At 39.8% G+C, this 27585-nt stretch overlaps 1 protein-coding gene across 1 annotated transcript; it reads right to left on the bottom strand.

The window, feature by feature from the left end:
* Positions 1 to 3902: 3902 nt before the first annotated feature.
* LOC147370538 (UDP-glucuronosyltransferase 2A3-like) lies at positions 3903 to 25887 on the bottom strand. The gene is given in 4 exon segments (XM_086405518.1): positions 3903 to 4120; positions 7644 to 7790; positions 17034 to 17039; positions 25267 to 25887. Coding segments are annotated over 4 exon segments (693 nt in total). The 5' UTR covers positions 25629 to 25887; the 3' UTR covers positions 3903 to 3942.
* Positions 25888 to 27585: the final 1698 nt, after the last annotated feature.

Genomic DNA, 27585 nt, shown 5'->3' with positions numbered 1-27585 from the left:
AAAGTGACAGTGAAGTGGCTCAATCGTGTATGACTCTTTGCGACCCCATGGACAGAGTAGCCTACCAGGCTTCTCTGTCCATGGGATTTTCCAGGCAAGAGTACTGGAGTGGGCTGCCATTTCCTTCTCCAGGGGATCTTCCCAACCGAGGGATTGAACCTGAGTCTCCTGCATTGCAGACAGACACTTTACCTTCTGAGCCATTTAGTTTGAGAGAACTAAAAGTTGAAGAGGAGCATATCAATACAAAAGAGGTAGTTTGCAAACACTGAGATTAAGTAAAGCTATTTGTCTATTCTTTTTTTTGAAGGTCTTTGGAAAGTGGCATTGTAAGTGAAAAATAGAAAATACACAGGATGAGTTTAGACAGAAGGTGAGTGTTAAAAGGCATTAAAACAAATATTACTATGTAAATTTACTTGTCATGAGGGCATCTGAACTCTTAAGTTTCAAATGTAATGTTTTCCAAAAATATAATTAGCTTTAAATTTTTATTGTCTGGTTTTTGACTGATTTGCTGTGTTTTTCCCTTCCCTCACTTCCTTCCTTCCTTTCTTTTTCTCTCCTGTTTTCTATCTTTCTCTGTCTCTCTCTCTCTTCTGTCTCTCTCTCTCTTTTTTTTAAGATGTTTGAATCATTTATTGAATCTGTGCTTCTTAAATCACTAGAGGTAAAGCTTATTTTAATAAGTCTGTTTATGGGGACTTAAGCTGTGAAATTAAAACACGCTTACTCCTTGGAAGAAAAGTTGTGACCAACCTAGATAGCATATTGAAAAGCAAAGACATTACTTTGCCAACAAAGGTCTGTCTAGTTAAGGCTAGCTATGGTTTTTCCAGTGGTCATGTATGGATGTGAGAGTTGGACTGTGAAGAAAGCTGAGTGCCAAAGAATTGATGCTTTTGAACTGTGGTGTTGGAGAAGACTCTTGAGAGTCCCTTGGACTGCAAGGAGATCCAACCAGTCCATTCTAAAGGAGATCAGCCATGGGATTTCCTTGGAAGGACTGATGCTAAAGCTGAAACTCCAGTACTTTGGCCACCTCATGTGAAGAGTTGACTCATTGGAAAAGACTCTGATGCTGGGAGGGATTGGGGGCAGGAGGAGAAGGGGACAACAGAGGATGAGATGGCTGGATGGCATCACTGACTCGATGGACGTGAGTCTGAGTGAACTCTGGGAGTTGGTGATGGACAGGGAGACCTGGCATATTGCGATTCATGGGGTCGCAAAGAGTTGGACACGACTGAGAGGCTGAACTGAACTGAAGAAAAGCTGTTAAAACAATTCTCTTGTTAGTTTTCTTAAATCATACTATTCTAGCCCATTTCAATATTGTATAGATACTGTCAGTTTGGTTTTTAAGGGGGGATGAGATAGAGGATTTGCTTATACTCTATTATTTAATGAAGTAGCTTGTTAGTAAGAGGGTAACAGGCAGGAAGGCTAGAGGTCTGTAAACGGAGGAAATAGTCTACAAGTGTCAGACATATTTTATCTCTCAAGTGGCAGGACTGACTTCCCTGGTGGCCAGACAGTAAAAGTGTCTGCCTACAAAGCGGGAGACCCAGGCTCAATCCCTGGGTCAGGAAGATCCCCTGGAGGAGGAAATGGCAACCCACTCCAATATTCTTGCCTGGAAATTCCCATGGACAGAGGAGCCTGGGGCTACAGTCCATGGGGTCCCAAAGAGTCGGACAGGACTGAGTGACTTCACTTTCACTTTAAGTGGAAGGAGGAAACATACAAGTGTTAGATTTTTTCTGCTTCTCCATACAAATTTAAAAAGAGGTTTCTTTTGAAAATCTGTGTTGCCATGATGACACCTGGCTCCAGCTGAACTTCACTTTTCTCAAACCTTGAGCTAACCAATGTGTTATTCTTAATCCTTGTTTGGAAATGTTTGTCTTAAGCTATGTTAACGAACTACGCATTTACCCTAGACTCTTGTCTTCAAGTGGGTTCCCCTAAGACTCAGAACAAACTTGACAAACCAGTATGTTTTCCTCATACATTATTCTCCTAATCTATGTTAATGGAACTCTGTATTTACTTGGAAACCTGCCTTTCTTCAAGATTCATGCCAATCGTTTTATGACCCCAGATGACTCACCTGGTGCCAATGTTATCACAAAATGCATGTTGTGGGTGAGGGGACTGGTGCCAGTCTCTGAGTTTTGAGACATTGCTTTTCTCTAATTAGTTGACTGCTAGTAGCTATATAACATCTGGCTAAACACCAGCAGGGGGGCACTATTTCTGCCCCCTTCTGATGTCTATGTCGGAAGTTTTCTCTATCTCTTTTATACTTTAATAAAACTTTATTACACAAAAGCTCTGAGTGATTAAACCTCGTCCCTGGCTCCGGATTGAATTCTTCTCTGGAGGCCGAGAATCCCAGCGTCTCTCGTGGTTCAGCAACAACTTTTCATTAGGATGCTAATTTTTTGTTATGTAATTTTTTCTTTTTGAAACTCTGCATGAAGAATTTCAGATTAAATACTAATAGGTAGCAAACTTTTTAATAGAACAGCTAAAATTAAAAATACAGCGTTTTAACAGGCCTAATTAGTACAATTATAGAGTTTTATGTGAAAGTGAAGTCACTCAGTCATGTCCAACTCTTTGTGACCCCATGGTCTGTATCCTCCATCCATGTATCCTCCATCCATGGAATTTTCCAGGCAAGAGTACTGGAGTGGGTTGCCATTTCCTCCTCCAGGGGATCTTCCCAACCAAGGGATCGAACCTGGGTCTCCTGCATTGCAAACAAGTGCTTTTACCATCTGAGCCACCAGGGAAGTAAAAATATAAAGACAGGGTATTTCGTGAGTGGGAATATATGAAGAGTAGAAATCTAGAATAAACAAAGTTAATCGAATGCAATAAAGAAGAAAATATACACCGTTTGACAATAGTGTTGTAGCCACGCATTCCGGGAAACAAACTCACTCAGAAGGACAATGCAGATAGTGCAGTGCAGTTTATTACACCCACGGGCTCAAGGCAGAGTCTCCTCTTAGCCAAGGGCCCCGACCAGCATTTGTGAAAATCTTTCATACCCCATGTGCACATGTCTGAACCCACCTCCCCAAATTCCTTGAGACTTACATAAACCAAGGAAAATACAATCCCAATAACCCCATGATTCACGTGCTATGTGCTCATGTGCTCAAACAGTCAAACAATTAGCCAATAATCAATAAGCCCGAGGTTACACTCCGATAGATACAGAAAAATTTATGGCCTGTCTGGAGGGAGGGGTGATTAGTGTGTTTTCTCTTAGGCGATGAGTAACCTAGATATGATCTTCAAGGTTCCCCTGTCTGGAGGGGGTCTTATCCTTCTGTTGTTGTTTTCATAGGCACTAAACACAGAGTTCAGAGTCCATTGGAAGGGTGGCCGAGCGTGATCAGCATGAACAGGCCTAAGGTGAAGTCCAGGCCCTATGAATTCCTTCTTCAATTGCATTAGGATTTTTAATTGTTCTAATTATAGAAAATTCAACTTAGAAAGATTAGGCTTCTATTTCTAAACCAACTACACTTTAAGTCTTAATAAAGCCTAGAGATATAAAGAATATTCTTGAGTGTGATTCCTCTCTATGTGTTACCTCTCTTTTCCTGGACCTTGGAGCTGACATCTCTGAGAACTTTTGGAAAGAATCAGTACAAGTCATAAGATTTCAAACAATAAAAAGTTACTAGAATCTTAACATTTTCATCTCTTTTTCATTGAAAATAAGTGATTTCCTAAAAAGATGTATTTTCATAGTAATGTGAAGACTCTGGAGGCAAATGGTAAAATGTGCCCCACATACATTTAAATGTTTTGAGACATTTTTACTTAAAGGTGGTACCAGTTCTGCTCAGTAAAGGATGAGTTACAACTTTCATCTTAAGAGTACTATTAGCTACACATTTTCTCCAGTTTGCAAAGTGGCTACTCACAAGGATTGGAGTTTGAACTAATCTTCTCTAGAATCTGGGCGAGGCCTGAGGCAATGCGATTGGCCTTTTCTTCTGTGAAGTATGTGACCACTGACCCCAGAGGAAACATCACAATACTATATTCGCCTGAACTTTGAACAAATTCTTCCATTTCCTGCAGGGATAAATTTCTCTCTGTTACACAAGTGCAGGATCCTAGTGGGAAGAGGCTCTTCTACACCTCCAGATAGGCAGATTTGAGAGATTTGTGAGAGACATTGTTAGACTGAGTCTGTCTCCTGCCACCTAGAGCCATCTAGTCTGCTTAAGAGGGAATGTGTTTCTGAAAATGATGGCTTAAGTATATAATGAGTGATTACACCTAAAGACATGGAACCAAATCATTACCCAAAATGAGTGATAAGAGCCAGATGTTCTCATGGTGTGTGTGTTAGTCACTCAATTGTGTCTAATTCTTACAAGCTCATGGACTGTAGCCTGTCAAACTCCTCAGTCCATGGAATTCTCCAGGCAAGAATATTGGAGTGGGTTGCCACTCCCTTCTCCAGGGGATCTTCCTGATCCAGGGATCAAACCCAGGTCTTCTGCATTGCAGGCAGATTCTTTACTCTTGGAGCCACCCACCTCTCAAAATTAATTTTATGAACCAACAGACCTGTTCGCAAATTTATAAAGATATTCTTTGTAAGGAAGCCCAAGAAGGGTTTCAAACTAGACTTTTAAAATTTGTAGCATACCAGTTTATAGGCAATATATTTTAAATAACTTGATCTAACTTCCTGTTATTAGTTCAGGATACTTTACTCACCTTTATTGCTTCACTTATTAATAGGGCTAAAAAAGATCTTTTAAGAAATGGAGTATATGTGAATGTCACCCTCTCGAGATGTGTTATTTCTTTGTAAATATTTATAGTCACCCTACAATTAATGATGTTTCTCAATTTAAAGCTAGTAAAATTACCAGGGGAAAGACAGTGCCATAAACAAATGTAGATTGCTATTTTTAGCTTAGCTAATGTTAAGAGAGTATCTGATATCCTAGGAATTGGTGTTTTACCATTTTGACTCATTTCCCTAAACAGTGATTGAAAAAAAAAAAATTACACACACACAGATATATTAAGAGTTACACACTTATACCATGTTTCATTAGGAGTCTTGATTTAACTCGCAGTTCTTTTCTATTCTGTGACTGGTATAATTTTTTCATCAGAGACATAAGCCGTGATTGGTATTCATATTACTCCAGTATCTATATTAATAATTGGGTTTAGAATAAAATAATTTCCTGCTCTTATGAAGCATGTCTGTTATTTTTCTGAAATTGCATGTGAAAAGTTGGGGGTGGAAGGATAAATGTAATAGTGTGGCATGGTATTATCTGGTGAGCCATGGAATACGTCATGTCTCTTTCTGTTCCTTTAACTATTTAAGATAATGTATTATTACCTCCAGTAATAAGTCAATAGAGCTTGTCTTCAGCTATAACTTGATTGGTATGAAAACATATTCAGAATCCTGAAGTGAAATTTGTCGACTAAAAAAGATGTACAACTTGAGAGTTGTGAGTTAAGTTTTATTTTGGGCAAAATGAGGACTGCAGCCCAGGAGGCAGCATCTCAGATAGCCCTGAGAGACTGCTCCAAAGCGGCAGTCGGGGAAAGTCAATATATAAGGTTTTGGTGAAGGGGGACTTCAATATCACGAAGTACCCAATTTACAAAAGGTTTTTTGTTAGTCATGAGGGTATGATGTCACCATGGAGGGATTTAGTGCTTCTCTAGCTATGAGGAGATGTAAGGATTGAGATCATAAAATCTGTTCCTAAAACATCCAACTATCTAAAGACTTGTCCCACCAGATTCCCTGGAGCACAGGGTGCCTCAGTCCATCCTGAACTCCTTCAGGGATTGTTGAAGATCAACAGCTGTAGCAGCATGGGATTCAATCTCAGTAGAGGCAGATGGCAAATGCCTTGTTGTTCAGTCATTGGCAATGCTCTTGGTAAGTGCCAATTTGTAGTTAACAAATTTCATTTAAAACAATTTTTAATGTCTTATTTTATATTGCAGTATAGCAGACCAACAATATTGTTATATTTTCAGGTGGGCAAAAAGGGACTCAGCCACACACATATATGCATCTGTTCTCCTCCAAATGAAGTGAAAATTTAAACTTCAGTATCAATGTTACCCTTAAGAAAAATCAGGAACTCTCCAGGGAATACCTCTTACCCTGCTATCTCCTACAGAGATTATGCTCATTTACCTGTGCTGTGCTGTGCTTAGTTGCTCCCTCATGTGAGCAACTTTGTGACCCCATGGACTGCAGCCCACCAGTCTCCTCTGTCCATGAGGATTCTCCATGCAATAATCCTGGAGTGGGTTACCATGTCATCCTCCAGGGGATTTTCCCAACTCAGGGATTGAACCCAGGTCTCCCACATTGCAGGCAGATTCTTTAGCATCTGCACCACCAGGGAAGCTCAATACTGGAGCCTATCTCTGCTCCAGGGGATATTCCAGACCCAGGAATTGAACTGAGGTTTCCCATATCATGGGCAGATCCTTTACCAGATCACTTACACCCAGGTTAATGAATATCTGTCTCCTCACTGCCTATTAATATAGTACAATATTCTTTCTATGTTTACCTCTTATTTCCTTTTACTTCTAAATGTTTCCTTCCAATATTTCTGGCAGCTCATATTTATTCTTTAATAATATTGAAATATGGATATATGATTTTCTTTTTCACCCTAAAATACCCAATATTATGGTCATAAAGAATCAATTCAACATTTAGGTTTCTCAGTTTTATGGTTTCTAATTTATGTTGAGGACTCCCGATTTATTTCTTATGCTCTCTGATGAGACTGACAGTTTCTAGAAATCTTCACCAGAAAATTATTTTCACTTCTTAAAGTGAATTTGAAATTGAATTCGTTGTCACATCAGAAAACTTTTTTCAACTCTTTCCTGGCTGAGTAAAGTCCATTGCTCTCCAAGAAGCCCTGTCTGATTTCACATCTTCCAGCCACACATAACCTTCTTACTGACCAAAGTCTGTAGTAAGAGTCTGCTCAAGACTCACTAAAGCAACTTATCACTCAGCTGATCATAATAAATACCCCTATTCATAAGTCCATCATGCTGGTTAGGAAGACTACAGCAGGCTCTTTAGTGATTTCCAAAGTTCTTTCAATCCAATATCTGTAAATACATGAAGACACTTATATTTTTTAACATGTCACTGCATTCTTCTGCTTAAATATCAATGTAAAGGGGGAAAAAAAAAAAAAAGGTAACAACATTCATATGAGACCCCAATGGTTTTGAAAATATATTTGGAGTAGTAAACTGAAGACATTCAGCAGCATATCTCTGTTATTGAAACATAAACTTTAAAGGACAATAAAGATTTTATCATAAAAGACACACAAAAAAATCCCTTTACTGTAATAGACTTACCTTAGGAAATGACTTCCCTGGTGGCTCAGACGGTTAAGCGTCTGTCTACAATGTGGGAGACCCGGCTTCGATCCCTGGGCCGGGAAGTTCCCTGGAGAAGGAAATGGCAATCCACTCCAGTACTATTGCCTGGAAAATACCATGGACAGAGGAGCCTGGTAGGCTACAGTCCATGGGGTCGCAAAGAGTCAGACGTGACTGAGCGATCTTCACCAGTTCACCGAGGTAATGGTTTGGCAGATTTACAATACAAACCTCCTACAAACTCAAAATTCGGTAAGTATGGGCGAGGAAATTCAAAATCCCAATAGGTCCTGATGAGCCAAATTTCTGCTTTTCCCATGGTCTCACATAGCATAGAGGGTCTTCTTGGAGAAAATAAAGTTTGCTCCAAGGTATTGGCATACATACTTGCTGGGGGAAAATTGCAGCATTGATTTTCTGATGTGTTACAGGGGAAACCAATAAATGTGGTTTCTCTAGATTTCTTATCACATCTAGATGTTAAAAGGAAAGGAAATGCAAAGGAATAAGAAAGAAAGAATTCAGGGAGGGAAGGAACAAAGGAAAAAGGATAGAAGACAAGGATAGGAGGTGGGAAGGAGGCAGAAAGAATGTTTGGGTAGTGAAAGAACAGTAATGTGTAAAATAAAAATAAATTCAGCAAAATCAAATAAAAATGCAATTCTTTGACAAAAATAAGTTCTTTCCGGAAATAAATTCAATCAAAAATTTTAATCACTACTCCAAGTACTGATGGATTTAATACTCATTGTTTCTCCCCAGTTAAATGCAGATGACAGAGTAGTTTTAGCTTATTAACACCAAGTCAACTCTCAGTGGTTTTCTAATTTCCATTTGGCCTCTATTTCTACTTTTCAGCTTGTTTCAGCTTTCACTGCTGCTTGTTCACTTTCACTGTTGAAGAATCTCACAAATATCAGTTTACCTTATCTTGCTGAGTCAAATATCATGACTTCACTAATTTTCCATTGTTTTCTCAGTAGGAAATTACTGAGTAACTTATACCTAATGCAATCATCTCTGGAACGTAGAGTACACATGCATGCATTACTAATATCACACACTTATTTGAGTGTTATCTCTCAGTGATGTTTTTTGAAAGAGAAAAATTCCAAGTATTAATTTTAGAAAATTAAGGAGAAAAAAACATGTGTTTGCAAGTATCCAGTCAATTACTTATATACACAGAAAACCTGTTTTACATCTAAGTAAAGAAAATTGAATGCTCCTTTCTTGAGGGTTCTATTCAAAGTTGGTGATCAAATATTCCCTAGGATGGATAACCTGTTTTTAGAATTATTACTACTTTGTAATGTTTAGGAGCTACCCCACGCCCCTAAGCCCGAGGCCAGGGGCGGTGGGTGGGAGGAACTACCCCACGCCCCTACGCCCAAGGCCAAGGGCGGCAGGCGGGAGGAGCAACCCCACGTCCAAGGAGCCGTGGCTGTGCGGGCGCAGGAGGGCCTACAGGAGCTATCCCACGTTGAAGGTCAGGAAGGGCGGCAGTGACGAGATACCCTTCATTCAAGATAAGGAGCATTGGCAGTGCTTTGCTGAAGCAGCCATGAAGAGATACTCCACGCCCAAGGTAAGAGAAACCCGAGTAAGACGGTAGGTGTTGCAAGAGGGCATCAGAGGGCAGACACACTGAAACCATACTCAAACTAGTCAGTCTAATTACACTAGGACCACAGCCTTGTCTAACTCAATGAAACTAAGGCATGCCTGTGGGGCAACCCAAGATGGGTGGGTCATGGTGGAGAGGTCTGACAGAATATGGTCCACTGGAGAAGGGAATGGCAAACCACTTCAGTATTCTTGCCTTGAGAACCCCATGAATAGTATGAAAAGGCAAAATGATAGGATACTGAAAGAAAAACTCCACAGGTCAGTAGGTGCCCAATATGCTACTGGAGATCAGTGGAGAAATAACTCCAGAAAGAATGAAGGGATGGAGCCAAAGCAAAAACAATACCCAGCTGTGGATGTGACTGGTAATAGAAGCAAGGTCCAATGCTCTAAAGAGCAATATTGCATAGGAACCTGGAATGTCAGGTACATGAATCAAGGCAGATTGGAAGTGGTCAAACAGGAGATGGCAAGAGTGAATGTTGACATTCTAGGAATCAGCGAACTGAAATGGACTGGAATCGGTGAATTTAACTCAGATGACCATTATACCTACTACTGCGGGCAGGAATCCCTCAGAAGAAATGGAGTGGCCATCATGGTCAACAAAAGAGTCCAAAATGCAGTACTTGGATGTAATCTCAAAAATGACAGAATGATCTCTGTTCGTTTCCAAGGCAAACCATTCAATATCACAGTAATCCAAGTCTATGCCCCAACCAGTAATGCTGAAGAAGCTGAAGTTGAACGGTTCTATGAAGACCTACAAGACCTTTTAGAACTAACACCCCAAAAAGATGTCCTTTTCATTATAGGGGACTGGAATGCAAAAGTAGGAAGTCAAGAAACACCTGGAATAACAGGCAAATTTGGCCTTGGAATACGGAATGAAGCAGGGCAAAGACTAATAGAGGTTTGCCAAGAAAATGCACTGGTCATAACAAACACCCTCTTCCAACAACACAAGAGAAGACTCTATATATGGACATCACCAGATGGTCAACACCGAAATCAGATTGATTATATTCTTTGCAGCCAAAGATGGAGAAGCTCTATTCAGTCAGCAAAAACAAGACCAGGAGCTGACTGTGGCTCAGACCATGAACTCCTTATTGCCAAATTCAGACTTAAATTGAAGAAAGTAGGGAAACCACGAGACCATTCAGGTATGACCTAAATCAAATCCTTTATGATTATACAGTGGAAGTGAGAAATAGATTTAAGGGCCTAGATCTGATAGATAGAGTGCCCGATGAACTATGGAATGAGGTTCGTGACATTGTACAGGAGATAGGCATCAAGACTATCCCCATGGAAAAGAAATGCAGAAAAGCAAAATGGCTGTCTGGGGAGGCCTTACAAATAGCTGTGAAAAGAAGAGAAGCGAAAAGCAAAGGAGAAAAGGAAAGATATAAACATCTGAATGCAGAGTTCCAAAGAATAGCAAGAAAAGATAAGAAAGCCTTCTTCAGCGATCAATGCAAAGAAATAGAGGAAAATAACAGAATGGGAAAGACTAAGGATCTCTTCAAGAAAATCAGAGATACCAAAGGAACATTTCATGCAAAGATGGGCTCGATAAAGGACAGAAATGGTATGGACCTAACAGAAGCAGAAGATATTAAGAAGAGATGGCAAGAATACACAGAAGAACTGTACAAAAAAGATCTTCATGACCCAGATAATCATGATGGTGTGATCACTGACCTAGAGCCAGACATCCTGGAATATGAAGTCAAGTGGACCTTAGAAAGCATCACTATGAACAAAGCTAGTGGAGTGATGGAATTCCAGTTGAGCTCTTTCAAATCCTGAAAGATGATGCTGTGAAAGTGCTGCACTCAATATGCCAGCAAATTTGGAAAACTCAGCAGTGGCCACAGGACTGGAAAAGGTGAGTTTTCATTCCAATCCCAAAGAAAGGCAATGCCAAAGAATGCTCAAACTACCGCACAATTGCACTCATCTCACACGCTAGTAAAGTAATGCTCAAAATTCTCCAAGCCAGGCTTCAGCAATATGTGAACCATGAACTTCCTGATGTTCAAGCTGGTTTTAGAAAAGGCAGAGGAACCAGAGATCAAATTGCCAACATCCGCTGGATCATGGAAAAAGCAAGAGAGTTCCAGAAAAACATCTATTTCTACTTTATTGACTATGCCAAAGCCTTTGACTGTGTAGATCACAATAAACTGTGGAAAATTCTGAAAGAGATGGGAATACCAGACCACCTGATCTGCCTCTTGAGAAATTTGTATGCAGGTCAGGAAGCAATAGTTAGAACTGGACATGGAACAACAGACTGGTTCCAAATAGGAAAAGGAGTTCGTCAAGGCTGTATATTGTCACCCTGTTTATTTAACTTATATGCAGTGTACATCATGAGAAACGCTGGACTGGAAGAAGCACAAGCTGGAATCAAGATTGCCAGGAAAAATATCAATAACCTCAGATATGCAGATGACATCACCCTTATGACAGAAAGTAAAGAGGAACTCAAAAGCCTCTTGATGAAAGTGAAAGTGGAGAGTGAAAAAGTTGGCTTAAAGCTCAACATTCAGAAGAGGAAGATCATGGTATCCGGTCCCATCACTTCATGGCAAATAGATGGGGAAACAGTGAAAACAGTGTCAGACTTTATTTTTCTGAGCTCCAAAATCACTACAGATGGTGAGTGCAGCCATGAAATTAAAAGACACTTACTCCTTGGAAGGAAAGTTATGACCAACGTAGATAGCATATTGAAAAGCAGAGACATTACTTTGACGACAAAGGTTCGTCTAGTCAAGTCTATGGTTTTTCCTGTGGTCATGTATGGTGTGAGAGTTGGACTGTGTAGAAGGCTGAGTGCTGAAGAATTGATGCTTTTGAACTGTGGTGTTGGAGCAGACTCTTGAGAGTCCCTTAGACTGCAAGGAGATCCAACCAGTCCATTCTGAAGGAGATCAGCCCTGGGACTTCTTTGGAAGGAATGATACTAAAGCTGAAACTCCAATACTTTGGCCACCTCATGCGAAGAGTTGACTCATTGGAAAAGACTCTGATGCTGGGAGGGACTGGGGCCAAGAGGAGAAGGGGACAACAGAGGATGAGATGGCTGAATGGCATCACTGACTCAATGGACATGAGTCTGAGTGAACTCCGGGAGTTGGTGATGGACAGGGAGGCCTGGCATGCTGCGAGTCATGGGGTCGCAAAGAGTCGGACATGACTGAGCGACTGATTGGATCTGATCTGTAGTGTTTGGATATATGTCTGAAGTAACATAGGCAATGAGTCAATTGATAGTAAAGAGGCAATTTCCAAGGATATTGACTTGAAAATGTTGGAGATTAAATGAGATCACTGCCTCAGTTTTCTTACCAATATGTTTATGTTCTTGTCATGTCTTGTTCCATGTGTGTGACATCCTGCCTTGATTACTAAGTCCTTAAGTAAAGTTACTGATGAAAACTGCAGGCCACATTTTAAGAAAGACCAACTTTAAAGTGTTCACTAGAATTCTCTATTTGAAGTAGTTATGCACAGTGTGAAATGCAAAGTCAATCAAATGTGAAAAGAACAAAATTGTGCAAAAGTGTGCAAAATTTGTTATATGATTTCCTAAGACATTCTAAATGTCATACTGAGGACTGGTAAAACAAAAATATGGAATTAAAATTTACTGCCAATCTTTTTCCTATAATTATATTATACAAAATGAGTTATGAATACAGTGGAGAATTATATAAATAATTGATTGATGGGCACTAAGGCCTTCCCAGGTGGTGCTAGTGGTAAAGAACCCACCTACCAATGCAAGAGATGTAAGAGACATGGGTTCACCCCCTAGGTTGGGAAGATTCTCCTGGAGGAGGACATGGCTACCCACTCCAGTATTCTTGCCTGGAAAAATCCCATGGACAGAGGAGACTGGGAGGCTACAGTCTATGGAGTTACAAAAGAATCAGACAGCATTTAGTAATGAAACAAAAACAATTCTCATAGAATGTGTTAGAAATTATTCCCTCAACTTCTATCCTTTAAAAATGACTGTATAGAATTAGTATAATTTCATTCTTGAATTCATTTTTGTTACAATGTATTTATCTGTTTTTTGGTTTTGCATGTCTCTGCTTATACAGGTGATCTATTCTTACATACTGTCTACTTTATCCATTAGAGCCCTTAGCATATTACTCAGAGTTGTTTTAAATCCTTGCTTTGATAATTACAACATTCTTGGCATTTCTGGTTCTGATGATTGCTCTGTCTACTCAAAATATGTTTTTGCCTTTTGATGTGCCTTGTAATTTTTTTCTTGATACCCAGACATGTTGTATTGGGTAGAATTGTAAATGGATTTTTTTTAATGTGGTGGTAAATTGGGCAGAGAAGCATTCTAAAGTCCTAGGATTAGCCTTGCTGCTGCTGCTAAGTCGCTTCAGTCCTATCTGACTCTGTGCAACCCCATAGACGGCAGCCCACCAGGCTACCCCAACCCTGGGATTCTCCAGGCAAGAACACTGGAGTAGGTTACCATTTCCTTCTCCAATGCATGAAAGTGAAAAGTGAAAGTGAAGTCGCTCAGTCAGGTTGGACTCCCAGCGACCCCATGGACTGCAGCCTACCAAGCTCCCTCGTCCATGGGATTTTCCAGGCAAGAGTACTGGAGTGGGGTGCCATTGCCTTCTCCAGGATTAGCCTTAGTATTAGTCTAAGTCTCTGGACTCTTCACAACTATTTCTCTCTCTCTCTCTCTCTTTTTTTTTCCATTTTATATGGAGCAGGATGGTCGGGAGTTAAAATATCCTTTTTCCATGAAATAGTCTAGAAGGGCCTGGAGTAAGGTGTTTTTCTTGCCCCAGGTCCGTTAGGCTCTGATAATATTCCCAGCACATTGTGCACCCAATTAATTTACCTTGAGGACAGACCTTGTTGGTAAGAACAGTGTTCTGGCTTCTTTCAGAATGCTTCCTTTCTGCCTCCTCTCACTGAAAGCCAGAGATTTTTTTTCTGATATTTAATATGGAAAATTGCTTGAGTTCCTGAAAGTAAAACTTACTATATTTGGGGGACCCACATATGAATGGATCCCATTGGGTTTTTTCTCTCAGAATTATCCACAGTGAATCTCTAGCAATTCATCAATTACATTTCAGATGTTCCTACCCAGGCACTGGTTCCTGTGGTGATTTCCCATCCTGAATTTTTGCTCTTGAGTGTCTGTTTAGATCATCTGAAATTCTCTGTTTATTCCAAAAGAATATACAGATTTGTTATTAGAATAAATGTGAAAGTCTGTCATTTCAATGAATACAAAAAAGATAAAATGACAACTGCAATTTTCGTGTGTGAATAAAAGAAAATATAACTAAAATGTATACTTTGACTTATGATTCATGAATAATTTTTTAAAAGATATGCAAACTTTGCTGCTGCTGCTAAGTCGCTTCAGTCGTGTCCGACTCTGTGCGACCCATAGACAGCAGCCCACCAGGCTCCCCCGTCCCTGGGATTCTCCAGGCAAGAACACTGGAGTGGGTTGCCTTTTCCTTCTCCAAAGCGTGAAAGTGAAAAGTGAAAGTGAAGTCGCTCAGTTGTCTCCAACTCTCAGCGACCCCATGGACTGCAGCCTACCAGGCTCCTCCGCCCAGGGGATTTTCCAGGCAAGAGGATTGGAGTTGGGTGCCATTGCCTTATAATTAGAATTATAATGTCTTACTCAAATCCATTATAGTAAAATAAAGAGCTATCACATTCATTGATAGGAAATCAAAAATCATAAAGATGACCATTCTCTTCAAATCAGTATACAGACTCCTTGTAATTCTTACTAAAATTTCAAAACCCCAAGCCTCATGAAATTTGATGATTTTTGTAGAATTTTGCTTTTAATTTTTAAAATCCATAATAAAAGAACAGAAAGCTAAGAATAATCAAGGTACTCCAGAAGAAATACAAGGGAAGGGAGTATTACCCTTCCAAATATTTTGAGCAGGATGATCAAATAAGATGTGTCTCATGTACTCTCCCCAGCAATGATCTGGCGTTTATCCACAGACCTACGTGTCTTTGTGGGAGCTCTGGGATCCAGATAGGAGACTGTGAAATTTGGGTGCACTCCAAAACAGAAAATGACATTTGAGAAGGGAAGTTTGCAACAAGGTTACAGACCCAAAGAGTGTGTTCCTGGCTGCAGACATGGCGAAAAGTTCTGTATCTCTGAGAACTCAGCTACAGGCTGTTTCTTTTTGATTGTATCACCAACACCATATGTCACGGCACACAAGAAGAGTCATTCCCAACTCCATGTTGAGTAACAAACATCCAGACCTCAGTACCAGCTGTGGACCTTGAAGTGGCTCATGAACTGGCTAAAGCTCCTGTATAAAAATTTACTCAATCTCAGGAATAACCAAGGGAATCTAAATAAAACCTAAGATACAATTTCAGACCCATCTTACTAACAAAACTTAAAAAAAAAAAAAAATCATTTCTTGGGGGGATTACAGAATTAGAACATGGAGACAATGGTTGAACTTTGTAAACATAGTAAATATCATGGTTCGTGGGGAAATTTTAGGGTATGTCAATTATTCCTCAAGATAACTGTTACTAAAACTCATTCAATAATATGCTAAAAGTAATGATGTGGCATTTTGGACTCTTTGTTGAGCATGATGGCTACTCTATTTGTTCTAAGGGATTCCTGCCCATAGTAATAGATATAATGGTCATCTGAGTTAAATTCACACATTTCAGTTAATTTTAGTTTGCTGATTCCTAGAATGTCGGCGTTCAGTCTTGCCATCTCCTATTTAACCAATTGCAATTTGCCTTGAAGAAAGCTGAGTGCTGAAGAATTGATGCTTTTGAACTGTGGTGTTGGAGAAGACTCTTGAGAGTCCCTTGGACTGCAAGGAGATCCAGCCAGTCCATTCTGAAGGAGATCAGCCCTGGGATTTCTTTGGAAGGAATGATGCCAAAGCTGAAACTCCAGTACTTTGGCCACCTCATGCGAAGAGTTGATTCATTGGAAAAGACTCTGATGCTGGGAGGGATTGGGGCAGGAAGAAGAGGGGACGACAGAGGATGAGATGGCAGGATGGCCTCACCAACTCGATGGACATGAGTTTGAGTGAACTCCGGGAGTTGGTGATGGACAGGGAGGCCTGGCGTGCTGGGATTCATGGGGTCGCAAAGAGTCAGACACGACTGAGCGACTGAACTGAACTGAACTGAATTTGCCTTGATTCATGGACCTAACATTCCAGGTTCCTATGCAATATTGCTCTTTACAGCATCGGACCTTGCTTCTATCACCAGTCACATCCACAGCTGGGTATTGTTTTTGCTTTGGTTCCATCCCTTCATTCATTCTGGAGTTATTTCTCCACTGATCTCCAGTAGCATATTGGGCACCTACTGACCTGGGGAGTTTCTCTTTCAGTAACCTATCATTTTGTCTTTTCATACTGTTCATAGGGTTCTCAAGGCAAGAATACTGAAGTGGTTTGCCATTCCCTTCTCCAGTGGACCATATTCTGTCAGGCCTCTCCACCATGACCCGTCTATTTTGGGTGGCCCCACACATTATGCCTTAGTTTCACTGAGTTAGATAAGGCTGTGGTAGGTGTGATCAGATTGGCTAGTTTTCTGTGATTATGGTTTCAGTGTGTCTGCCCTCTGATGCGCTCTCACAACACCTACCATTTTACTTGGGTTTCTCTTACCTCAGATGTGGGGTATCTCTTCACAGCTGCCCCAGCAAAGCGCAACCGCTGCTCCTTACCTTGGATGAGTCGCCCCTCCTGACCTTGAACGTGGAGAGGCTCCCCTCAGCCCTCCTGCACCCTTGCAGCTGCTCCTTCGAAGTGGGGTTGCTCCTCTTGGCCTCTGCCCCTAACCTCGGCCGTTGGGTAGCTCCACTCTCGGCCACTCCTGCGCCATCACAGCCTGGCACTCTCAGTTGCCACCCCAACCTTTGGTGTGGGGTAGCTCCCATCAGCCATGCTTCCTGCATGGTCCGTCACAGCCATTGTTCTTCCTGTGAGGTCCATTGCAGCCGCTGGAATGATCTCTGTTCCTTTCCAAGGCAAACCATTCAACATCACGGTAATCCAAGCCTATGCCCCAACCAGTAATGCTGAAGAAGCTGAAGTTGAACAGTTCTATGAAGACTTACAATACCTTTTAGAATTAACACCAAAAAAAAAAAAAAAAAAATGTCCTTTTCATTATAGGGTACTGGAATGCAAAAGTAGGAAGTCAAGAAAAACCTGGAGTAACAGGCAAATTTGACCTTGGAGTTCAGAATGAAGCAGGGCAAAGGCTAATAGAGTTTTGCAAAGAGAATGCACTGGTCATAGCAAACACCCTCTTCAAACAACACAAGAGAAAACTCTACACATGGACATCACCAGATGGTCAACACCAAAATCAGACTGATTATATTCTTTTCAGCCAAAGATGGAGAAGCTCTATACGGTCAGCAAAAACAAGACTGGGAGCTGACTGTGGCACAGATCATGAACTCCTTATTACCAAATTCAAACTCAAATTGAAGAAAGTAGGGAAAACCACTAGACCATTCAGATATGACCTAAATCAAATCCCATATGATTATACAGTGGAAGTAATGGCACCCCACTCCAGTACTCTTGCCTGGAAAATCCCATGGATGGAGGAGCCTGGAACGCTGCAGCCCATGGGGTCACTGAGGGTCAGACATGACTGATGGACTTCACTTTCACTTTTCACTTTTCACTTTCATGCATTGGAGAAGGAAATGGCAACCCACTCCAGTGTTCTTGCCTGGAGAATCCCAGGGACATGGGAGCCTGGTGGGCTGCCTTCTATGGGGTTGCACAGAGTCGGACATGACTGAAGCGACTTAGCAGTAGCAGTAGCAGTGACAAATAGATTTAAGGGACTAGATCTGATAGACAGAGTGCCTGATGAACTGTGGACAGAGGTACGTGCGTGACATTGTACAGGAGACAGAGATTAAGACCATCTCCATGGAAAAGAAATTCAAAAAAGCAAAATGGTTGTCTGAGGAGGCCTTACAAATAGCTATAAATAGCAGAGAAGCAAAAAGCAAAGAAGAAAAGGAAAGATATAAGCATCTGAATGCAGAGTTCCAAATAATAGCAAGGAGAGATAAGAACACCTTCCTCAGCAATCAGTGCAAAGAAATAGAAGAAAACAACAGAATGGGAAAGACTAGAGATCTCTTCAAGAAAATTAGAGCTACCAAGGGAACATTTCATGCAAAGATGGGCTCAATAAAGGACAGAAATGGTAGGGACCTAACAGAAGCAGAAGATATTAAGAAGAGGTGGCAAGAATACACAGAACTGTACAAAAAAGATCTTCATGACCCAGATAATTACTACTGTGTGATCACTCACCTAGAGCCAGATCCTGGAATGCGAAGTTAAGTGGGCCTTATAAAACATCACTACAAACAAAACTAGTGGAGGTGATGGAATCCCAGTTGAGCTATTTCAAATCCTGAAAGATGATGCTGTGACAGTAATGCACTCAATAGGCAAGCAAATTTGGAAAACTCAGCAATGGACATAGGACTGGAAAAGGTCAGATTTCATTCCAATCCCAAAGAAAGGCAATGCCAAAGATTGCTCAAACTACCGCACAATTGCACTCATCTCACATGCTAGTAAAGTAATGCTCAAAATTCTCCAAGCCAGGCTTCAGCAATACGTGAACTGTGAACTTCCAGATGTTCAAGCTGGTTTTAGAAAAGGCAGAGGAACCAGAGATCAAATTGCCAACATCCGATGGAGCATTGAAAAAGCATGAGAGTTCCAGAAAAACATCTATTTCTGCTTTGATGACTATGCCAAAGCCTTTGGCTATGTGGATCACAATAAACTGTGGAAAAGTCTGAAAGAGTTGGGAATACCAGAACACCTGACCTGCCTCCTGAGAAACCTGTATGCAGGTCAGGAAGCAACAGTGAGAACTGGACATGGAAGAACAGACTGGTTCCAAATAGGAAAAGGAGTACATCAAGGCTGTATATTGTCACCCTGCTTATTTAACTTCTATGCAGAGTACATCATAAGAAACGCTGAGCTGAAGGAAGCACAAGCTGGAATCAAGATTGCCAGGAGAAATATCAATAACCTCAGATATGCAGATGACACCACCCTTATGGCAGAAAGTGAAGAGGAACTAAGAAACCTCTTGATGAAAGTGAAAGAGGAGAGTAAAAAGTTGGCTTAAAGCTCAACATTCAGAAGAGGAAGATCATGGCATCCGGTCCCATCACTTCATGGCAAATAGATGGGGAAACAGTGAAAACAGTGGAAACAGTGTCAGACTTTATTTTTCTGGGCTCCAAAATCACAGCAGATGGTGATTGCAGCCATGAAATTAAAAGACGCTTACTCTTTGGAAGGAAAGTTATGACCAATCTAGATAGCATATTCAAAGGCAGAGACATTACTTTGCCAACAAAGATCCCACAGTGCATGGGGTCTCATAGAGTTGAACATGACTAAGTGACTAACACACATATGTAAAGGTCTGAGGATAAGAGCTAAATGGTTCAAAAATGTTAGAGGGCATTGTGGCTGAGATATAAGTACAATGAGTTTAGGGCAACAATTCTTTTTGGTAACACCAGAGCTGGAAAATTTAACTATGGCTTTCACACTAGACCAGTTCAATGATGTGTTATATCCACTCATATGAATGTTGCTGCATCAATTTAAAGAATAATGTACATTTTAATATGTTGTGAGTATATATGTCAAATCCATATTAAGTGAAAAAATAAAGATGATTAGTCATTGTCCTAATCGGTAAAAAAAAAAAAAAGAATATATATATATTTTTTAATAATACAGAGACAATATCTTGATGAAAAGACAAGAAAAGTTAAAACTTCTTATATAAAAGAATACATTTGAATCAGTTCTAATGAGGTGGATGAAACTGGAGCCTATTATACAGAGTGAAGTAAGCCAGAAGGAAAAACATAAATACAGTATACTAACGCATATATATGGTATTTAGAAAGATGGTAACAATAACCCGGTGTACAAGACAGCAAAGGAGACACTGATGTATAGAACAGTCTTATGGACTCTGTGGGAGAGGGAGAGGGTGGGAAGATTTGGGAGAATGGCAATGAAACATGTAAAATATCATGTAGGAAACGAGTTGCCAGTCCAGGTTCGATGCACGATGCTGGATGCTTGGGGCTGGTGCACTGGGACGGCCCAGAGGGATGGTATGGGGAGGCAGAAGGGAGGAGGGTTCGGGATGGGGAACACATGTATACCTGTGGCGGATTCATTTTGATATTTGGCAAAACTAATACAATTATGTAAAGTTTAAAAATAAAATAAAATTAGAAAAAAAAAAGGAAAAACATGAAGCCAATTATCATTCATTATATATGCTTTTGTTCTATTCAATTTTTTTTAGCAATTTACATTAGCTGTGTTTATCATTACATCAAGAATGAAATGATACCCATCGTGCATTCAGAATTACTTAATAAAGAACATGATAGAGTACAGCAATGAAAATCAATGACGGTGTGAAAGTTGCTCAGTCATGTCTGACTCTTTGTGACCCCATGGACTGTGGCCCACCAGACTCCTCTGTCCATGGAATTCTCCAAGAAAGAATACTGGAGGGGATTGCCATTCCCTTCTCCAGGGGATCTTCCCAACTTAGGAATCGAGCCTTGGTTTCCAGCATTGTAGGTGGATTCTTTACTGCCTGTGCTATCAGGGAAGCACAGTGCTTACAATAAAAGAAAGATCTGTTAAAGATAATAGAGTTAAAATTTTCCAATTGTTACTACGAACTATATTTGTTTCATAATATGTATCCATACAGAATCATATACCTTCCCTATATTAATGAGTAATACAACAAATATCCCAGAAAATTATTGGTTGGAACTAGGACAGCATCTCTAATTATCAGAATATATTCCTAACTCTATGTTTTACATGTATTTCTGAAAGAAGAATTGAGATCAAGGCCCTGGTCTTATTTACCTTAAATAAGGTAAATAAGGTCTACACCAGGAAGTGCTTCAGTCATTTCAGTTCAGTTCAGTCGCTCAGTCATGTCCGGCTCTTTGCGACCCCATGAATCGCAGCACGCCAGGCCTCCTTGTCCATCACCAACTCCCAGAGTTCATTCAGACTCACGTCCATCGAGTCAGTGATGCCATCCAGCCATCTTATCCTCTGCCATACCCTTCTCCTCCTGACCCCAATCCCTTCCAGCATCAGAGTCTTTTCCAATGAGTCAACTCTTCGCATGAGGTGGCCAAAGTACTGGAGTTTCAGCTTTAGCATCATTCCTTCCAAAGAAATCCCAGGGCTGATCTCCTTCAGAATGGACTGGTTGGATCTCCTTGCAGTCCAAGGGACTCTCAAGAGTCTTCTCCAACACCACAGTTCAAAATCATCAGTTCTTCAGCACTCAGCCTTCTTCACAGTCCAACTCTCACACCATACATGACCACAGGAAAAACCATAGCCTTGACTAGACGAACCTTTGTTGGCAAAGTAATGTCTCTGCTTTTCAATATGCTATCTAGGTTGGTCATAACTTTTCTTCCAAGGAGTAAGTGTCTTTTAATTTCATGGCTGCAGTCACCATCTGTAGTGATTTTGGAGCCCAAAAAAATAAAATCTGACACTGTTTCCACTGTGCTTATTGGTTGTTAAATTATTTATTGAGAAATAAATGCAGTGTAAATTCAAAATCATGTGTAAAGCTAAGGATTTTTAAGCGTTTTTTTTTTAAATCTTAGCTCTATTAAACAATGTATCTATTAAAAATAAAAATTATAGACTGAATTATGTTCCTTTAATATTCATATATTGAAGTCTGAGAGTATTTGAAGGTAGGTCCTTTAAAGAGGTGTGTGTGTTAGTCACTCAGTCGTGTCTGACGCTGTGTGACCCCATGGACTGTAGCCCACTAGGCTCCTCTGTCCATCTAATTATCCAGGCAAGAATACTGGAGTGAGTTGACCATTCCCTTCTCCAGGGGATCTTCCCTACCCAAGGATTGAACCCAGGTCTCCTGGATTGCAGGCCAACTCTTCACCATTTGAGCCACAAGGGAAGACCAGCACTTATTTTTAAAGAGGTAATTAAAGTTAAATGAGTCCATAGAGTGACTCCTAATCCAGTATGACAGGTTTCCTTATAAGACAAAGAGACTCAAAGGATGTGCATACACAAAGGAAAGACTATGAGAAAACATAGTAAGAAGGTGGACATCTACAAGGCAGAAAGACTGGCCTCAAGGGAAAGCAGCTCTGACAATACTTTGTTCTTTAACTTCTAGCTTCTGGATCTGTGAGACAATAAATTTCTTTTTATACCACCCAGTTTTTTAGATTTAGTTATCACAGTCCTAAAAAACTACTACATTAAGGAAGTTAAATTAGTTATTACTTCTAATACCCAATATGATCTTTTGTTTGTTAGTTCATGTTTCTTCGTGACTCTCAAAAATATTTGGAGTGATAAAAAATGCTGGAGATGTTGTGGGGAAAAAGAAAACTTCCTACACTGTTGGTAGGAATGTAAGTTGGTGCAGCTGTGGAAAACAGTATGGAAGTTCCTCAAAAACCTAAAAATAGAATTACCATATGATTCATCAATCCTATTCCTGGGAATAGGGAAAAAAATTATAATTCAAAAACATACATGCACCCCTATATTCATAGTAGCATTATTCACAATAGCCAGTTCATGAAAAAAACCTAAATGTCCATCAACAGATGAATGGATGAAGAAGATGCTGTACATATATACAATGGAATACTACTCAGCCATAATAAAAAATAATGAAATAATGCCATTTGCAGCAATATGAATATGACTACAGATTATCATCCTAAGTGAAGTGAGTCAGAAAGAGAAACACGAATACCATATGATACTACTTATATGTAAAATCTGAAGTATGATGCAAATGAACCTACCTATGAAACAGAAATATTTACAGAGATAACAGATTTGTGGTTGCCATGGGGGAGGATAGGTGTGGGAGGGATAGACTGGGAGTTCCGGGTTAGCAGAGGTACACTATTTTATATAGAATGGATAAACAGCAAAGTAAGTAAGTAAGTAAGTATTAGTTAGCTCAGTTGCACCCGCCTCTTTGTGACCCCATGGACTACAGCTGACCAGGCCCCTCTGTCCATGAGATTTTCCAGGCAAGGATACTAGAGTGGGTTGCCATTTCCTTCTCCAGGAGATCTTCCCAACCCAGGGATCGAAACCATGTCTCCTGTACTGCAGGCAGATTCTTTACCGACTGAGTTACAAGGGAAGCCCTGTAAAGCACAAAGAAATATATTCAATATTGTGAGATAAATTATAATGAAAAAGAAGACAAATAGTATATACTATGTAAAACTGAATCATTTGGCTATACAGCAGAAATTAAGACAACCTTGTAAATCAACTGTACTTTAGTTAAAAAAAAAAATTGGAATGAAAGCCGGCTTCACTTGATGGAATCAAATATAAGCTAGATGTGTGAAAATTGCAAAAGAAAATGATTCTTTATTAGGAAAAGCAAACAATTACAAATAGAATATATGTAACTAGTGTAGTGAAAAATATGCTCTTTTTAACACTTAGAGCCATAAACTCTTTTAAGTTTATACTTAATTTTTTAGGTTTCTGTATCATACTCCCCTAAGAAGTATACCAGCCTTCCCAGGTGGCTCAGTGGGTAAATAAAGAATTCACCTACAATACATGAGATGCAAGAGACATGGGTTTTATTCCTGGGTTGGGAATATCCCCTGGAGGAGGACATGAAAACCTACTCCAGTATTCTTGCCAGGAGAATCCCATGGACAGAGAAGCCTGTGGGCTACAGTCCATAGGGTTACAAAGAGTCAGACATGACTAAAGTGACTGAGCATGCACACAAGAAGTATAACATACTAGAAAACTTTTCAATATGACCAGCTATGATGAAGCAGTTCACATAGGACTTAATAAATTTTCATCCCAAATTTAAGAGAGACCTAGGAATAGTGGGTACTCTGGGCAAACAGAATGATGGTATAAATTTTAATTCTAATAATGTGTGATTTTCAAAAATTGTAGAGAAAAATTCAAATAACAAATTTAATCCTGTTGTTAGCATAGCTCAGGTTTCAGTCTATTACTGGAATCAGGTAAGGAGATTATCTTCCTCATTTAACAAACATTACACTCCCTTTACTGAGCAGTCCGTTGGACTGCAAGGAACTACTAGTTACTTGGACTACTAGTCCATCCTAAAGGAAATCAGTCCTGAATGTTCATTGAAAAGACTGATGTTGAAGCTGAAACTCCAACTCTTTGGCCACCTGATGAAAAGAACTGACTCACTGGAAAAGACCCTGATGCTGGGAAAGATTGAGGGCAGGAAGAGAAGGGGACAACAGAGGAGGAGACGGTTGGATGGTTTCATCGACTCAATGGACATGAGTTTGAGTAAACTCTGGGAGTTGGTGATGGACAGGAAGGCCTGGCGTGCTGCAGTCCATGGGGTCACAAAGAATTGGACACAACTGAGCAACTAAACTGAACTGAGCAGAAGTCCAATGTCCTCCCCTATGAAAACTCACTGTGTGTTTGTGCCCAATTGCTTGATTGTGTCTGAATCTTTGCAACCCTATGGACTATAGCCCAACAGGCTTCTCTGTGCATGGAATTTTCCTAATAAGAATACTTGTGTGGGTTGCCATTTCTTCCTCCAGGGTATTTTCCTGATCCAGGGAGTGAACTTGCAACTCCTTCATCTTCTACATTGCAGGGAGATTCTTTACCTCTGGAAAGCTCAGTGTATTAGACTTACCTGTGATATTCTGCATGTGACAAAAAATACATCTTTCATTGGATTGACACTTATTAGCAAGTTTTATATTTCATTTTGTTTTGGTAGCAATTGTTTAGGTATTGAAGTATTCTACAAGATAGATGAGTGTAAAGAAAGAGGAACCACAGCAAGATATTTCTTGCCTCCCTTTCCCAATTAGTTGTTGAACCTCAGTTCACTGATATTAATTGTGGCGTTTTGGGGGAAGTGACAGTTTTAAAAGTATATTCCTTTCATCTTCCTAGACTTTTCTTAAACCTCCTTAGCTTTTTCTGATAACTACTTTAGAATGAAAAGCAGAGTCTCTTACCTAACACTTCACTTTAAAACTAGTCCCAAAGCTGAGTGTCATGTTGTTGGAGCCAGAAGTCAAAGAAAACAGAAAGCATTAAATTTTTTACCCTTTGCAGAAAGGTCATTTTGTATGTTAGTCCTGCCATGTCAACAGGCACGTAGGAAGGTGAGGATGGAATTTGCCCACAGTATTTCTCCATCATGCCACACATGGAATGCCTCAGTGTGTATATAGAAGGGTTTCCTAGAATCTCAACAATCAGCTCTCCATAGGGCATCATAGGGTCTATAATCATAACATTATAGTTGGTGTCCTGGAATTTCTTCAAGATTGTCCAGTTGTAGACAACACTTTCACAGACAAGTTTTAAATATCCACTCATTTGAAAAAAAAAAAAAAAATCTTGCAGATTTTGCTGATTGCCAAGGTGACAATGAAGGCATGACGTTAACTGACAGGTCTAAAAAGTCATTTAGTCTATTTTCATTAGCTTCTCTGTCCTGTGGTGTGGGGAGAATCTTGAAGTTCGTGGTGGAAGGTTTGCTGTAGTCAATGATAAAATTTTGTGGAGACACCAGCACAGTCACTTCGTGTCCTCTTTCCATGAGTTTCTCCAGAAAGACCTTTAGATTGAGCCAGTGGCTCATGTCATGGGGCCACACCAAAACTTCCTCCCAGAATCCACAGCCAGTATAGCAGAGCTGCAGCAAAGGAATTGCTGAAACCCACTTCTCAGATGCCATAACAGCAGCTCCCTCACACACTGCTCTGCAAAGGATGAATGTTTGCTGGGCCCAGAAGTGAAGTGGCAATTTAGACATAGATCACGTTAAAAATTAATTTCTGGAGTTCAGAAATGGCACTTACATGCAGAGAACTTTGCCAGTTGTTAATTGGCACAGTATTGTATAGTATTTATTCAGGAATAGATATGTAATATGTATACATTTTGAAGGAAATAATTTTGACATTCTAGGAGCTTGCTTTAAATAGGTTAAAATAGAAAAATGATATTTTTAATTGACAATTTTAAAGTATAAAAATTCATTTTAGTAAGTCTACTAAATAATATGTTTTATCTTATGGATGAATGGGAAAACATAAAAATATATGTTTCTCATAAGATTGGTCATATGCTAACATGAGAATAAAGCACATATATCACATGATATGAGATATATACTAAATACTGTACAAAGGTACAGCATTTCACAGCCTCAGAATATGCTATCACTGCAATATGAAGAAAATCAGTCAAAACTTCAAAATGTAGGGGACATTTCGGCTGAGTCCAGGAGCAAAGATTACAGAAAAAGGGTTCTGAAAGTGAATAGAAGAAAAGGAGAAAAAGATGAATGATATGTAAGTCATGGTCATTTAAATATACAGATATCAGTTCCAAGTATATAGTCATAGGCTAACACAGAGCTGTGCAGAAAAGGGAAATATTAGTTAAAATAGGACAGTTTGGAGAGCCTTGGATGCTATGTTCTGGGTCATGTTTAATTACCATAAAAAGATGCCCACTCAATTTTCAAATGAAGTACAGAAAATGATCATATATATCCTTTAATAAAACTATTCTGGCAACAAAAAGGATTTGAGTCATAGAGAAAAATGAATATGTAATTGATTAAAATTAGGTGGCTCAGACAGCAAAGAATCTGCTTGCAGTGCAAGAGACTTGGTTTCTATCCCTGGGTCAAGAGGGTCCCCTGGAGAAAGGAATGGCTACCCACTCCAATATTCTGGCCTAGAGAATTCCATGGATGGAGGAGCCTAGTGGGCTATAGCCTATGTGGTTGCAAAGCATCAGACATGACTGTTCAACTAGCACACTTTTCTTTCCTTTTTAAAACATATATATTAGGAAAGCAAGATTTGATGATATTATCAGTAAGAATGCGCTCTGCTTAGTGGCTTAGTCTTAACTAAGTAAGAATATAGTATTGAAATATTGATTTGTGAATGGAGAGCAGACAATGAGTCTTACGACTGATGGGAAGTGAGAGGTGACCAAGAATTAACCAGGAAGAGTTTGGTTTTTACTTTAAGCAACCAGAGTGTGATAATGACTCTAGCAAATTCATGAAACACTAAAGGAGTAGCTACAGGAAGAGTTTTTGACCTGCAGTGTGTAAGTTAAAGACAGGACATGTCTGTGAATCTCAAAGTAAAGATGAATTTAGAAGTACTCATTTTATATTCAGTCATTCACATGAATTTCAATTTAATTCCACTTCCTCTCTAAATTCTTTATATTTCATACCTTTCACAAGCAATTTTTAGTACCTACTGTATACTAGATTCTGTATTATGCACAGGGCATAAAGAAACAA

The sequence above is a fragment of the Bos grunniens genome, chromosome 6 (assembly GCF_055505025.1).
Source record: "Bos grunniens cultivar Pamir isolate PY7600 chromosome 6, Bosgru_T2T1.0, whole genome shotgun sequence".
Classification (NCBI taxonomy): Eukaryota; Metazoa; Chordata; class Mammalia; order Artiodactyla; family Bovidae; genus Bos; species Bos grunniens.
Note: the sequence above shows the minus strand (reverse complement) of the source record. Positions and strands in the feature narration are given on the sequence as shown.